The sequence below is a fragment of the Engraulis encrasicolus genome, chromosome 23 (assembly GCF_034702125.1).
Source record: "Engraulis encrasicolus isolate BLACKSEA-1 chromosome 23, IST_EnEncr_1.0, whole genome shotgun sequence".
NCBI classification, from domain to species: Eukaryota; Metazoa; Chordata; class Actinopteri; order Clupeiformes; family Engraulidae; genus Engraulis; species Engraulis encrasicolus.
The window spans coordinates 48,630,031-48,646,264 of record NC_085879.1 but is presented as its reverse complement, the minus strand read 5'-3'; the positions used below and the strand labels follow the sequence as shown (position 1 = coordinate 48,646,264).

The 16,234-nt window shown below is 43.7% G+C and overlaps 1 protein-coding gene across 1 annotated transcript in view; it reads right to left on the bottom strand.

The window, feature by feature from the left end:
- Positions 1-4,172: 4,172 nt before the first annotated feature.
- LOC134439610 (anoctamin-9-like) overlaps positions 4,173-16,234 on the bottom strand; it is a 32,020-nt gene continuing 19,958 nt past the window's right edge. Inside the window, exons 19-23 of the mRNA XM_063189521.1 lie at positions 15,443-15,595; positions 7,526-7,673; positions 5,754-5,876; positions 5,087-5,180; positions 4,173-4,811 (exon numbers count right to left, since the gene is read on the bottom strand). Coding sequence (XP_063045591.1) covers positions 4,203-4,811; positions 5,087-5,180; positions 5,754-5,876; positions 7,526-7,673; positions 15,443-15,595 — 1,127 coding nt within the window. The 3' untranslated portion in view covers positions 4,173-4,202. The remainder of the gene's footprint in view (positions 4,812-5,086; positions 5,181-5,753; positions 5,877-7,525; positions 7,674-15,442; positions 15,596-16,234) is intronic.

Sequence of the window (16,234 nt, the reverse complement as noted above, 5' to 3'; positions counted from 1 at the left end):
CACACACACACACACACGCACACGCACACGCACACGCACACGCACACACACACACACACACACACACACACACACACACACACACATACACACTCTCTCTCTCTCTCTCTCTCTCTCTCTCTCTCTCTCTCTCTCTCTCAAACACACACACTCTCTCTCTCTCTCTCTCTCTATCTCTATCTCTCTCTCACACACACACACACACACACACACACACACACACACACACACACACACACACACACACACACACACACACACACACACACACACACACACACACACTGTAGCTGAAGTTGTGAAGTCATTATCCGATTTCTGATTGGTCCTTCTTGCGCATTTGAGTAGTAATAGAGGTCATTTCCTGCGTTATGATTGGCTGAAGTCCTCTCTTCACGTCAGAGTCGTGCTTCCTGTCTCCCAGAGATGGCTGTGACATCATAGCCGTGCGCCAAATCATCCATCTATAAGAATATAAACATTCAGCATGAAGAGGTGTCAAAAGTAAAACATAAATTTGTGGTATAATTACAATACTAGCACATGATATTAGAGATGCACAGGATCCAAGATCCGGTTCCGGATCCGGCAGGATAATAGGGTTTTTCACAGGATCCGGATCCAGTTCCAGGATCCAGGATCCGGTAGCCGAGGCTTTTCAGTCAAAATAGTTTGAGCCAACGTGATAAAAAGGGCCCACGTGTGTGAGTAGGCTATGTGTTTCAACCCTTTTGTAGGATCCGGTATCCGGTTCCGGATCCGGCAGGATCTTAGGCAGTGGATCCGGTATCCGGCAGGATCCTAAAAATCAGCATCCGGTGCATCTCTATTACATATACAGTGCCCTCCACAATTATTGGCACCCCTGGTTGAGAGGTGTTAAAAGCCTTAAAATAAATTCAGTGTTTATTGCAGAAGAATACTGTCACACTGAAAATTGTAGGAAAATGTAGCCTTCAACTCAAATGAATTGTAAGAAAATAAAAAAATCCCTGACTAAAAAATAATTATTTTTCATTAAATCACCTGTTCCACAATTATTGGCACCCTTAACAATTCCCAGGAAATAAATATAATTGAAGCATTTCTGTCATTTCTACAGTAGTTTACAAAGTTTACCAGAGTATGTAGGAACATTTAATTAGTAATTCATCACTTCCTGTTTCCCTGGGGTATAAACATGACGTGACACCGAGGCCATTTCTCTTATCCACTCTTAAACATGGGAAAGACAAAGGAACACAGCATACAAGTGAGGCAGATGTGCGTCGACCTTCACAGGTCAGGCAGAGGCTACAAGAAGATTGCCACTCAACTGCAGCTGCCCATATCCACTGTGAGAGGAATAATTAAGAAGTTCAAAACAACTGGAACAGTGGTAAACAAGCCTGGACGAGGACCCATGTTTATTTTGCCACCACGCACATTGAGGAGGATGGTAAGAGAAATCAAAAGATCTCCAAAGCTCACTGTTACAGAATTACAACAAATGGTAGCATCCTGGGGTCACAAAGTCTCCAAATCAACCATCAGGCGCTGTCTACACGCCAACAAGCTGTTTGGGAGGCATGCACGGAGACAACCTTTCCTCACTCACAATCATAAACGCAAGCGTCTGGAGTTCGCCAAGCGGTATTGGGGCTTCAACTGGGACCGTGTGCTTTGGTCAGATGAGACCAAGATTGAGCTTTTTGGCAACAAACACTCTAAGTGGGTCTGGCGTACCACGAAAGATGCGCATGCTGAAAAGCACCTCATACCCACTGTGAAGTATGGGGGTGGGTCAGTGATGCTGTGGGGCTGTTTCGCTTCCAAAGGCCCTGGGAACCTTGTTAGGGTGCATGGCATCATGAATGCTTTGAAATACCAGGACATTTAAAATCAAAATCTGTTGCCCTCTGCCCGAAAGCTGAAGCTGGGTCATCACTGGGTCTTTCAGCAAGACAATGACCCTAAACATATGGCCAAATCTACACAGAAATGGTTCACCAGACACAAAATCAAGCTCCTCCCATGGCCATCTCAGTCTCCTGACCTCAACCCCATTGAGAACCTGTGGGGTGAGCTGAAGAGGAGAGTACAGAGGAGAGGACCCAGGTCTCTGGATGATTTAGAGAGATTCTGCAAAGAGGAATGGCTGAAGATCCCTCTTTCTGTCTTTTCCCATCTTGTGAAACATTATAGGAGAAGATTAGGTGCTGTTTTGTTGGCAAAAGGGGGTTGTACAAAATATTAACACCAGGGGTGCTAATAATTGTGACACACATTATTTGATGTCAAATAATTATTTCTTTATGTGAGATTTTTTCCCCACTGAATAAATGCACTTGTATTGAAGGTTGGATTTTTCTATTTTTTTCCATTAAGGTCCCATATTATTTAGAAAAAAAATAAAATAATTGGAAGCTAAAAAACACATCTTAACCAGGGGTGCCAATAATTATGGAGGGCACTGTATCTATATATATGTTACAACATTTACTCCACTGTACCTAACTTGATAGACTGTGTTGTTACTGAAGAACACTAAAAAACACAAAAATGATCCAACCAGTACAGAGTCAGCTGGTTGCATGACAAATACACAGGTCTACTCTTTACTCCGATATCTTAGCCATGTTGGGAGGAAACTTTGTTTCTTTTTTTTTTACTTTTACTTTTACTTTTGACACCTCTGTCAGCATGTCACAGAGGCCCCATATATGCACCACCAAGCCTCCAAAATAATCAATTATGGTGAAGACAGCCCTAACAATGTCAACTTTTCATGACCATAAAAGGACATTGACATCATGTTTATGAGTTATCCATGATTGTGTCATAGTAAGTAAGTAAGTAAGTAAGTAATGTTTGTTTATAAAGCACATTTAAAACAGTGCAAAACTGACCAAAGTAGGCTATTGCTTTTATTTATGTATCCATTTTTATTCTAGTCAATCACTGCACAGAAACTGTGGTCAAGCATATTTGTAGCACATTTGAGAGGCATTCCAATAGGCAAAAATTAAAACATCTGCACACAGTGTACAGTTGCAACACTGACTCTGCTTTGACACTATTATGACACTGCTATGTCATATGTACTGCAGGACGCCGGCATCAAGTAAAGTGTAATCAAGAAACCCTCTTCATACCACCAGAGTACTTACAGTGTAACCAAAAAACCTAGAGATGCCCGATATTGGCTTTTTTGCAGATATCCGATATGCCGATATTGTCCAACTCTCAATTTTCGATTCCGATATCGGCCGATACCGATGCCGATATATGTGGGTTATTTTTCCTCATCACAAATTTTAGGTAACATTACAAATCTGCTGTTGTGGAACAAAATATGCTTAATTTTATTGCAATGCCCCACTAGATGCATTCTCGAATGCAACAAAGCTTTCCAAATATTAACATCGTCTGTGCAAAATAGAAAAATAATTAAGGAGAAAAGTGTACAGTAATTCAAGCATTATCATATCGGTTTTGATAGGTCAAAAATCCGATACCGATATTGACCGATATTACATTTTATGCTATTATCGGGCCGATAATATCTGTGGGCCGATATTATCGGACATCTCTAAAAAAACCCTCTTCACACCACCAGAGTACTTACAGTATGCCTCTAATAATCATGGACCCAGCCACTGTGGACCTCATGCCTCTGCAATCTCTATTTATGTCTAGTTAGTTTGTCTTCTTGCTATTCTTTATTGTTTCTGTCTCTCTTTTCTTCTTCTCTTTTTAACTCCATCTTTAACATTGATGATTTTTCCATTTGTTAAGCACTCTGAGCTGCATGCCTTGTATGATATAGTGCTATACAAATACAGTTATTATTATTATTATTATTATTATTATTATTATTATTATTATTATTGTTATTGTTATTGTTGTTGTTATTGTTATTATTGTTATTATTGTCATTGTTGTTATTATTATTTTTTATTATTATTGCTATTATTATTATTATTATTATTATTATTATTATTATTATTATTATTATTAATTATTAATATTATTAATTATTAATATTTATTATTATTATCATCATTATTATTTTTTTTATTATTATGATTATGATTATTATTATCATCATTATTATTTTTTTTATTATTATGATTATGATTATTATTATTATTATTGTTATTATTATGATTATTGTTATTACTCACCATGCTGAGCCTGCATGCTCCATCTCTCCTGCTCCTCTAGTCTTCGCTGTCTGAGTCCTCTGCCCTCTCCTTTGGTTTGGGGGTGTGTGCTCTTGCTCTGCTCCCCTCCGGAGTGTGTGTGTGTGACCTCGCGGCCTCTGCATCGCTGTCCGGCTCCGGCTCGGGCTCCGGCTCCGAGTGTTCGCTGTCCCGCTCCTCTGCCGTAGGCGTGTTGCTCGCGCTGGCTAACGGTGAGGTGCGTGTGTGCACATGGGTGTCTTCCGTAGTGGGCGTGTGTACGCTGTCCGTGTCGTCCTGTGGCGTGCGTGTGTACGCTCTGGTCTCCTCCGACGCGTATGTGTGCGTGCTCAGCTTCTCCGGAGTGGGTGTGTGTGAGTGTGTGGGCGTGCTACACATGTCCACCTCTACGGGTGTGTGTCTGTGTGGACTGCCCCTGTCCTCCACCGGCGAGTGTGTGTTTGATGTGTGTGTGTGCTCGTCGTCCTCCTGTTCTCCGTCGGGGTGTGTGTTATGTCGCCGGTGCTTCCATTCGGAGAGTTCTGCCTGCAGCCGGGTGGTCTTGTCCTGGAGGCGGCGGTTTCTCACGCCACTTGGCAGATCGGGGATGAACCAGGCAACCGCAAACTTACAAAACACCACCACGTGCTGCAGGGAGGGCAGACACACACACACACACACACACACACACACACACACACACACACACACACACACACACACATATGAACCAGGCCACTGCAAACTTACACAACACCACCACATGCTGTGGAGAGGACACACACACACACACACACACACACACACACACACACACACACACACACACACACACACACACACACACACACACACACACACACACACACAGACACACATACAGAGCAATGGATAGCTTTGCTGAAAGTTTGAGTGAAGCTCACCTCGAACAGTATGACGAAGCCAAATCGTATGGCCAGGATGACCCAGTACTGAGGGGTTAGGGAGTAGTCCCCACTGTTGCGGTAGTCTTTATAACTGAGGAAAACAACAACATTATTCATTAATGCACAATACGACACTTTGCATATAACTGCATATAACAGTAACACCCTTTATGTAAAAAACCCATTAGAAGAGTCCTCACTGGGTATCTTTATAACTGAGAAAAGCTCAATATCATGAATCAATGTACAATATGCAATGACATACACTGTGTACCTAACACTCTGCATAACCTAATTGCAGAGTAGTCATAGCTATTGTGGTATAACCAAAGATATTGGATGACTCTCTGTCTGTTCTCAGCGGTATAACCCAGACACACTATCCTACAGAGTACTGATTATGTATCAACCCCAAACTCTTGCCATCGTTGCAATAATTATCTCCGCCAAGGAGGTCATATTTTCAGTCACATTGGTTTGTCTGCTTGTCTTTCTCTCAGAACTCGAAAAGGTATGAACGGATGAAACTTCCTTGGTGGAGGTCTGCATCCTCTCTGATTGCATTTCTAGCTATTATTATTATTATTATTAGTAGTAGTAGTATTGCTGTTGTTGTTGTTGTTGTTGTTGTTGTTGTTGTTGTTGTTGTTGTTGTTGTTGCTACCTGCAGGTGGTGACGTTGCTTCCGTTGGGCAGGATCATCTGCTGCATCCCAAAGTCTCTCTGGACGTCCGGCTCAGAGCGGTTGGCCATGGAGAGAGTACTGCTGATGTAGCCCGCCATGCAGCTGGAGAGCGGGGGGAGAGAGGGAGGGGGNGGGGGAGAGGGAGGGGNGGGGGAGAGAGGGAGGGGAGAGAGGGAGGGGGGGAGAGAGAGAGAGAGAGAGAGAGAGAGAGACAGAGAGAGAGGGAGGGATGGAGAGAGATATGGAGGGAGAGAGGGAGGGAGAGAGAGGGATGGCAGAGAGAGACGGAGGGAGAGAGAGAGAGAGGGAGGGAGAGAGGGAGAGATGGAGGGAGAGAGAATGGGAGAGAGAGGGAGGGAGAGAAACAGAGAGAGGGTCTAGCCTGTGCATTAATGGGGGCCCTAGTCTAGTCTGTGCATTAATGGGGGCCCTAGTCTAGCCTGTGCATTAATGGGGGGCCATAGTCTAGCCTGTGCAGTAATCCGGCCTGGTGGTACCAGTAAACCAGGTAGTAGAAATGTAGTAGCAGCAATGTAGTGCTAACAATGTATTAGGCCTTCCGCACATAGCCTCCGACAAAGTGTTGATTCCATTGTTTTCAATAGAGCCCCGCACACTGGTGCCGATGTCCGCGGACATTCGCTGATGTCGGATAGCAATTCACCTTTGGCTAAGGCCCGCCCTAAAGTGCTTTTTGACCAATCACAGCGCAGCAAAAGGACGACCTCGGACAAACCTCGGACAGTTTTGACAGCGCTCCATTGAACTCAATGCGGAAATCGCATGTTTTCAAGTAGTTAGCGAGATACGGTCGTATTATTATTAAAATATGATTGGAAATTGTGCCTGGGGTATTTGTGACAAATGTGCAAGTTTCCCCGCGATGTAACAGGTGGTAATGAATTTCCTCTTTACCTAAAACCGGACTAATATTACTAGCAGCTGGATAGTCTGCCTTGAAGGGTCTCGGCAGCCTCACACTCGACTAGAAAGCACACGGATCAAAAACATACTTTGTGTGCTCCGATCATGACACCATCTCATTCATGTCCCTTTTCAGTAAGGTTGTAAGCAAACCACGAACCTGTTTCAGAGTAGGATTTTGGATTTCTGACCTAATTAATGAAGAAACACCGCTAGCAAAGTTAACTATCGGTCACGGCAGGAGTGTTTTGACTAGCAGCTGATGGACGTGACTTTGTTAAGCTACTGAAGATATAAACGGCAAACGTTAATGTTACACATTGCTGTGGTAGCTTTGAAGATGACTAGAAGATGTGATTTCGTTTTCGTCTTGCAAGTTTGAGTCAGGGCTCAAAAGATATGCGAGCTCAGCTTACCATGGTGCTGGTTACAATGCCTATCGATACCCATAGAAGAGCCCATAACAGCTGTGATGCATCGCATGACCGTTCAGAAAATAAATACTTATATTCACAATACTATGAATGCGTTTTTTATTTATTATGAGTGAATAACTGCTGCGATTTGCAGTCACTGCATAAATCACGTTGATATCTCAGCATTGAAAGTTTATCTGTCCGACCTAGCAACTGTAACTAAAGAGGGCGGGGCTTAGCCAAAGGCGAATTAGAGACAAGTTCTATTTTGTCGGCGCCGCCCATTGACTATCAATGCAATGTTCGTGTGAAATTGGGTTTGGGGGTCCCAATTCTGTCGGAGGCAAAAGTGCGCCACAGTGAGTGCTGTCGGAGCCAATGTGCGCCCGCCGCCCGGCCTTAGTAACTTACTCCATGTCGGTCTCAGTCCCGTTAGCACAGGGCCCGTAGTGATAGCGGTAGACGAGACGAGGGATGAAGTCAGAGGAGATGCCGATCACCAGGCCGTTAGCGATCACAGCCAACACACCGATCACCTCCAACACCTTCATCCAGATACCTGCCGGCACAAATACAATACATCACAATTAGGGCTGTGACTCGATTAAACATTTTAATCGAATTAATCTATAGGCTTTGAAATTAATTAATCGAATTAATCACATTTTAATCGCATTTAAATATCTGACTTGTAAACAGTGAAAAGTATTTTTTTTTCACATGGATTTTGAATAATGACAATAAAAAAGCTTAATCAAAAAATATTGTTCATTTTTAAATGAAGAGAGAACTCACAATTTCACATAACATTATTTATCAGATGCTTTTATGAATAGCGACCAGTAGTTATGCACAAGTTATTGATCACAGTCCCTAGAGCAGTATGGGGTTAGGTGTCTTGGTATAGGGTATTGGTTACAGTCCGTAGAGCAGTACGGGGTTAGGTGTCTTGGTTGCAGTCCCTAGAGCAGTGTGGGGTTAGGTGTTTTGGTGCAGGGTATTGGTTACAGTCCCTAGAGCAGTACAGGGTTAGGTGTTTTGGTGCAGGGTATTGGTTACAGTCCCTAGAGCAGTATTGGGTTAGATGTCTCGCTCAAGGGCACTTCAGCCATGGAGTGAGCTAGGTAGTGGTAAGGATGGGATTAGAACCTGCAACCCTCTGACCTACAGCCCATCTATCTAACCCAGGGGTGTCAAACATACGGCCCGCGGGCCGCATCCGGCCCGCCAGAGGGTTCCATCCGGCCCGGATTATTTTTAATGAAATAACCGAAATGCGCAATTACGGCCCTCGGGGCAAAATCGAGACCTGCATGACATTAAACCAATGGTCCCTCTGTTACACTGTATACATGTAGTAAAGTGCACATCACACTTCTATTATAAATAGTGAATTTGTACAGTAACAGGCATTTGATAAAGCTCATATATTATAGACCTCATATATAGAGATAAAATGTTAATACTTCTTATTCGTATTGTATTGGTGTTGGTTGTAATTAAATAATAAATATAATTCGATTTGTATTGGTTCCTATTAAGCTCAAACTGGAAACGGGATGTTAGAATGCGTGAAAATGCAGGAAATTACATATAAGAAATACAACATTTTCTGGGGGAAAACCCCCAGACCCCCTGTCAAAATGAACTGTCCCATATTTAATTAATTGGCGGTTGGCAATGAATGAGTGAAGTCAAGGAATTTTTGCATAGGATTATCAGTATTGCATTGCTTTCTACATATTCAACACACTTAAAACGTGATAGTACTGAACACTAATCCTCTGCTTTACGTTTTTTTTTTTTTTTTGCGATGATGTTACTAATGTGGCCCGCTTGCGGTCCACATGGGTTGTATGCGGCCCCTGGACCAAAATGAGTTTGACACCCCTGATCTAACCATTACACCATGTAGTGGGGTCGTATTACACCATGTCTGTCCATCCTGTGCCACACGTGTGTGCATGTGTTATTGCATGTCTATCTCATACCTTAACCCATTTTGTCCTAAGCCCTTTTTGGGAAAGGGTGCCCTCTTCCTATTAAATCCTAAATATCTCAGCCTCCGAAGCACATACAAACAAAGTACTTCTGAAACAATGCATCAAATGGCAACATTCATGCTTTCACGTAGGCATGGTGGCAGTAGTATGAAGCAGAGGTGTGACCAAGTCACTAACGTGCAAGTCACAAGTAAGTCTCGAGTCTTTCCACTCAAGTCCGAGTCAAGTCACAAGTCAAGACACATCTGACCAAGTCAAGTCCAAGTCCAAGTCTTACCCCAGTCAAGTCAAGTCCAAGTCCAAGTCTCATTTTTTTTCAAGTCCTTAACAAGTCACAAAGGGATTTTCTATTTGCAATCACAATTTCGATCATAAATTCATTAGTATAATAATGAGACCTGAGTAAAAAGATGACAATTACTAAAACAGTTGCAGAGAAATCAGTCTAAACCAAACTACTGCTTGTGCTGTGTATGTAAAATGACATTTAATTTCATATTTTTTTTCACATAAAAATACATTTCATGTGAATTTGTACTTAAAGAAAGGAGCAACCATATGCCAAATATTTACTGTCCAGTGGGCAAATAGTCCTGTTTGCAAGAATGTGTGCGTATGTGTGTGTGTCCGTTCCATCATCTGATGGCATAAACCTATTCCACTACTCCACCCTGGTCTTGGTGGTGGGCCGGTCATATCTAGTCAAGGTTGTAAGTTATACAGACTCTAGCATCATAACGCTAAGGACAGGACTATGGTTAACTTTATAGGAGCACAGGCAGGGCCGCTGACAGCTTTGGCTGGAAGGTTTTGTCAAGACATTAGGGGGGCATATTACACTTCCGACCTGAAAACGCGGATTCACACTTTCAGCGTACTATGTTTGAATTTACCCACAAAGGCCAAGGGTGAAAGTAGTAGCCTATTCATGTCTTACAGGTGCTACCCACCCTCCCCCTCTCTTTACTGTAGTGTAACACTCGACTAATGTAAACATTTTGGTTTGGCTTTAAAAGACGCCATTTTCCCTAAGGTACCATATTAAGCTCACCATTCTCATCAAGATATGACATACAGTAGGGGTAATCAATTTCTTTTTTTTTTTAAATTGAGCCCTGTGTGTGTGTGTGTGTGTGTGTGTGTGTGTGTGTGTGTGTGTGTGTGTGTGTGTGTGTGTGTGTGTGTGTGTGTGTGTGTGTGTGTGTGTGTGTGTGTGTGTGTGTGTGTGTGTGTGTGTGTGTGTGTGTGTGTGTGTATGGGGGGTGGGGCTACACATGTGAGACAGGATGATGAGTTAACAGCACAGCTCAGCAGACAGCCCTGTCTCAGCTGGTCCATGATGTTCACTTCATCCCATTATCTGTGAACCAAAGCTGAGCATTGACAGTGTCATAACTGTGAACCCACCAATGAGCACGCACATGCATGGTGCAGTACTAGGCTATAGTCTGCTGTAGGCTACGTGCCAACAGTATTTAGCCTAGTAGACACTTGTCCATATGGGCTAAGAAATTAGGACAAAGTAGGCCTAGTTAGTTGGATTAAATTCCTGGTAAAGTAATGATGAATTTCCTGAATTTCCCTCTGGGGATCAATAAAGTTACTCTACTACTCTACTCTACTCTACTATTGTTGAAGCTGATATCGGCATTGTCGCAATGCCGCAATGGCCCATCACCAACCATTTTTACTGCTTCACAGTCCAAGTTAACTAGAACTTCGTTTGCACAGTCATTAATCCACGTCTTGTTAATTATATTAGGCTACTAGACTATTCGCCAGCACGCTGTCAATTAAACATGGCGTTAGCGCTGCAGAATGTCAGTTATGGCAACGAGCATGGGCGTAATTTATGGTGGGGACGGTAGGGACACGTCCCCACCAATATTTAGCCCCCTACTGTGTAATCACGACCAGTGTTGCCGGTAACGTTGTAGTCGCACTACTTTTTTCAGTAACGAGTAGGCCTAGTCTAACAACTACCATTTCAAAACGTCAGATTAAAGTTAGGCTACTTATATAAGACACCGTGCGTTACGATTTCTGGTACATAGGCCTGCCTACAGTACTTTTTGTTTCAAACGAGGAGTTTGTGGCGACGCCTGAGTAGGCCTATATGATATGAAAAAAAACTTTTTATGATAGGCCTAAGAAACTTTTATGAAAGGCGATAGGGATAACTTCGCCCTGCCATTAAATCAGATTGTGGTGAAATGTAGTAGCCTAGTCCTACGTATAGGCCTACAAACGGTTCTGAACCTTAATTAGCCTATTCCAACAGTTGTGCCGACATCATCGGCAATTTCTAATTCATTATTTGGGTGCAGGGACCGGAGCCCTGCAGATGCGTAATAGTTGCGTGACAAGCAGAGAGAGGCGGAGAAAGGTGAAGGATAAAGTGGCCTATTTAAGAAGAAATGTGGTATCTGCGCAGCGCAGATAATAACGAATTGAAATGCACACTTGATCTACTAATACGGGTGTAGCCTATTTAAACTACCGTCGAAAGGACGGGCAGGCTTCAGAATCTTCAGTCTTCCTTTTAAAAAAAATCCGTCGGACAAACCTCTGTTAACGCGACCCATGTGGTAAATGAAAGAGTTCCTAAAGGAAGGCTACACTTCGGCAAAACATTTCCCTTATTTCATATTAAATTAACCTGACTTGGTTTTACAGGCTATTTAACTGTAGGACTACTTGAGTAGCCTAGACTAATTGCTGCGACTTGGTTCTGATCTCGCTGAACATCCAACGCGGCTGAAATGGAAGCCTTCTTCCATGAAGAGTATGTAACCAACATCATTCAAAAATCGCAGATAGGCCTACACCTACTCATTGTGTTGTATTGCATTTCGGTCATGTAGAAGGGCTACAAAGCTAACTGGTATGTAGTAGCATTAAAAATCGCCTACAACGTGACACAGTTGGTGCGCAACTATGTAGTGACATCGCTGGGATTTCTGTCAAGACGCGCTGCGCAAAGACACTTGCACGCGCACGTGTGTTGCCTGTAGGCTGCTATGATGCAAACGCAGCTACATGCAGGGAAAAAGCGAGAGATAGGGAGTTAGCCTATAAGAATGTGTTGTTTTGTATGTAGGCTACTTACAGTCCACACAACATCGCTAATTTTGGAGGATAAAAAGGGTCAGTCGGCACCGGAACCCAAAAAAAAATTCTAGGCCCGGTCTTATTTATTTTTTATTTAAAAAAACATGCAAGCTTATTTCAAGAAAAGGTTTGCAAATGTCAGTGTCATTTTTGTTGCTGTTAAAATAGGCCTAAATGTCAATAAAGTGAGTAGGCTAGGCCTATTGGCAGAACTGGTGATCATTTTCATGTTAGGCAATACCACTTTGCTGACATTTGAACCCAAGCTACTTATATGTAACAGTCTCTGGAGCAATGTTGTATCAGAACTAGCTGCTTTGGTCAATTTCACTCCAGTCATGGATGGAGGTGTAAACAGAGGTAGCCTAAGGGTGGGATTTAAGCCTGCAACCGTGTGATTGAAAGACCAACTTCCTAAGGAACGCTCGTTGACATATCATCTGCTCATTGATATAACATCTGTGTGCCATGAACTTATGATTGGTAATCAGACCCCCCCCCACACACACACACACACACACACACAGACACAATGAAAGTGGTCAAAAATCATCCCCCTCTAAAACCATTGAGCTACATTAATTCATAGGCTAATACATTCACATATTGCGTTAAAATTGTACTTTTAACAACTGTATTTTCTAAATTTTTGAATTCCCGAACCCCCACCAATTTTGTGTCCCCACCAATGTCAAAGTCAAAGTTACTCCCTTGGCTACGAGGCAACCTTGTTCTGCGCTTCTACAGTGTAGGAAGAAGGAAGGTGTGTAATGCCCTATCCAACATTTTGCTCTCATTTTCCCGAATGAATATGCGCCTCGCGCCATGCTCTGGTCTCCCTGTTCTCCCCAATCGCCCTCTCCTCCCCCTCAAAGGCACTTGTATGCTGTTCATGTCTCTTCAAAAAGATTAAGTTCACCGTCCAGGTCATAGATTGTAGCCAAACAAAGTTCTGCTTCTATGTTTCCTAATTTTTGTTAATTTGGAAAACAGGGTTACATCCCAGTTCTCCAGTGCTGGCGTCGTGTAGCTCTAACGTGTCATTTCCAAGCAGCGGTAATTGCGACTCCAAACTCCCCCAAAATACCAAACGAAGCATGTAGTTCGAACTGTGAGAAACATAAGATAAAGCGGTGTCGACACCACGAGATACAAGGTTCGCGCGCGCAAGGATTGGGCTGGGAGCAGCACGCGAGAGGGAACATGCTTTTTATCCACGGGAGCCGACCCATGCCTATGTCTTGCGCTGCTCAGCAGTAGCTTGCAACCTCTACCTCAGCATTACATTTAAACTTCACGATAGGCTGCATTAAAGATTGCGTTTGAACTGATGTGGCTGGCATGATAGTGTGTCAAGGCTGAGTTTTAAAACTTTCAAGGAACAGGTAGCCTATGGCATTATCTTACCATTTGACACATGGGACACTGCTACTCTGCTTTCAGCTGGCTGAGGCGGTATTCCAAAGATAGCCCTGATGTCCTTAGAAATGTTTCGATTCAAGTCATCGAACAACAAGCAGTGAGGTTCGGGGCGCATAGCTTGTTTATAGCCATGCGCAAGCTTCGCGGGAAGCAGTGTTGCTTGCGCTTTGTTTCTTCAAAGTTTTTCCAATAGCCATGCAGTATTCCTCATCTCGCGCCTTGACCAATTATTTGACAATTTTGGTCGTTTGTCTTGTCTCTTTGCAAGACTGTCATGAATAGGCTAAATTATTTCCCTTTGGAACCATTCACCCAGCATCTAAAGTAGGCAACCGGTGGAGCTCTTTTGATGGATGCAAGACCAAGTGTTCTCTGCTCGCCTATTTTCGATTGCATGCTGGAAGACTAAGACATGTATAAACGTGTCTTTTTGTATTGATTCCAATACTCAACCGATGGTGGCTGGTCAATGCAAAAAATGTTACCGAGAGGTTATCTTTCTAGACTAAGCGCGAGCTTAACATGCATTTTCAGCGCGTGGAGTTGTGGTCGTGAAATAGCCCTGGGATATCAAGCCATATAGCCTACGGACACGGGTTGGGGGAAACTTAAAAGCAGGCCATATTCCTAACGTTTACCTCGCCACATATTCATCATAACGTGGTTTTGTCCGCGATGGTGGAAATTATTCGCAAGGCTGCATTTCACTTTGAAGTGACTGACTCGCAAGCATAGTGTGTGGGAGCGGAACATACTGTAACAGCCTTCGGGGGCTGAAGGCAAGCGCATTCATAAAGGACAGGGAAAGCAAAACGGATAGGCGTAGCCTACTCTTTTATAAAACAACAATAGATTAAGTCCTGTGGTTCGGTTATGTCAGCAGTGTGTGCTTTTTTATTTCAACTGCTTAAATAGCCTAATGTTCAACAATCAATGTCCATCACAATTTAGCTAAAATATTTAGACAGCTTGGTTCTCACTGAATTTCTGTCGTAAGCGAGGGGCGAGAGAGCGAGAGCTTCACGTGTGTAGCCTACAGACGCGTGTTGCACATCACAGCGCCCCACCACACACACTTCCTACAACATTGATAGAAAATATTTGTTGATCACAGTGCAAACTTCCATAGCCTACCCTATTAAGAATGCAAAATGAGTTGGGGCTGAGAGGGAGATAAATTAACTTCCGCGATGGTTTAAAATGTAGGCTATGTTTGTTCTGGAGACTCACTAAAAAATTGTGTTTTTGCCGCTGGTCGCGGCGTCCAAGCCAGCTGCGTCGGCCGCCAATGGCATAGCATCGCTTAGGACAATGACGTGATTCAAACAAAGAATGTGGGCGGGCTGTTGCATTCTGAAAACAAGGGTTGGACTTGGACTTTTTTTTAGACCCAACATGGCAAGTCACGCCAAGTCATTGAAAGTTACAACTGTCAAGTCCAAGTCGAGTCCCGAGTCAAAGGCGTGCAAGTCGAGTCGAGTCGCAAGTCCTTTCTGATCTTGAAATTTCAAGTCGCAAGTCTTCACACCGCTGACTCGAGTCAGACTCGAGTCCAAGTCACTGGACTCGAGTCCACATGTCTGGTATGAATGCTCCCTTTGAGGAGTAAGGACTTTCCTCAGGTTCTTCTAGAATTTTACTTGAACACTCTACAGCTCCCATAGAAGTCGGTGTTAAAAATCTTGCCAAGTCCTTATGACATCATAATGAGAACTCAAAATTTGGGCAAAATTCTAATCACATATTTGTGATGGTACTCCTCAAAGGGTTAGGGTTTGTCGTGTCATCTCACCGATGTCGTTGGTCTTCCTGGGCACTAGGCGGCGCTCTAGGCAGACCATGCGGTTGGCATCTCCACGGATCTCAAATATGTTGTTGATGAGGGCCAGCAGAGGAGCCAGGGGGAACGCCGCCACGAAGATGGTGGTGAAGCTGAACTGCATTACTGATGAAGAGAGAGAGAGAGAGGGAGAGGGAGAGAGAGAGAGAGAGAGAGAGAGAGAGAGAGAGAGAGAGAGCAAGAGGGAGAGGGAGAGAGAGAGAGAGAGGGAGAAAAAGAGAGAGAGCAAAGGAGAGAGGGAGAGAGAGGGAGAAAGGGAGAGAGTTAAAGAGAGAGGGAGGGAGAGAGAGAGAGAGAGAGAGAGAAAGAGGGAGAGAGAGAGAGAGAGAGAGAGCAAAGGAGGGAGAGAGAGCGAGAAAGGGGGAGGGAGAGAGAGGGAGAGAAAGAGAGAGAGCAAAGGAGAGAGGGAGAGAGAGGGAGAGAGTTAAAGAGAGAGGGAGGGAGAGAGAGAGAGAGAGAGAGAGAGAGAGAGAGAGAGGGGAGAGAGAGAGAGAGAGGGAGAGGGAGAGCGAGAGGGAGAGAGAGAGATAGAGAGAGAGAGAGAGAGAGAGAGAGAGAGAGAGAGAGGGAGAAAGGGAGAAAGGGAGAGAGTTAAAGAGAGAGGGAGAAAGAAAGAGAGCGAGAAAGGGAGAGAGTTAAAGAGAGAGGCAGAAAGAGAGAAAGGGTGAGAGAGAAAGAGATAGAGAGCAAGAGGGAGAGAGAGTGAGAAAGGGAGAGAGAAGAAAAGAGAGAAAGAGAGAGAGG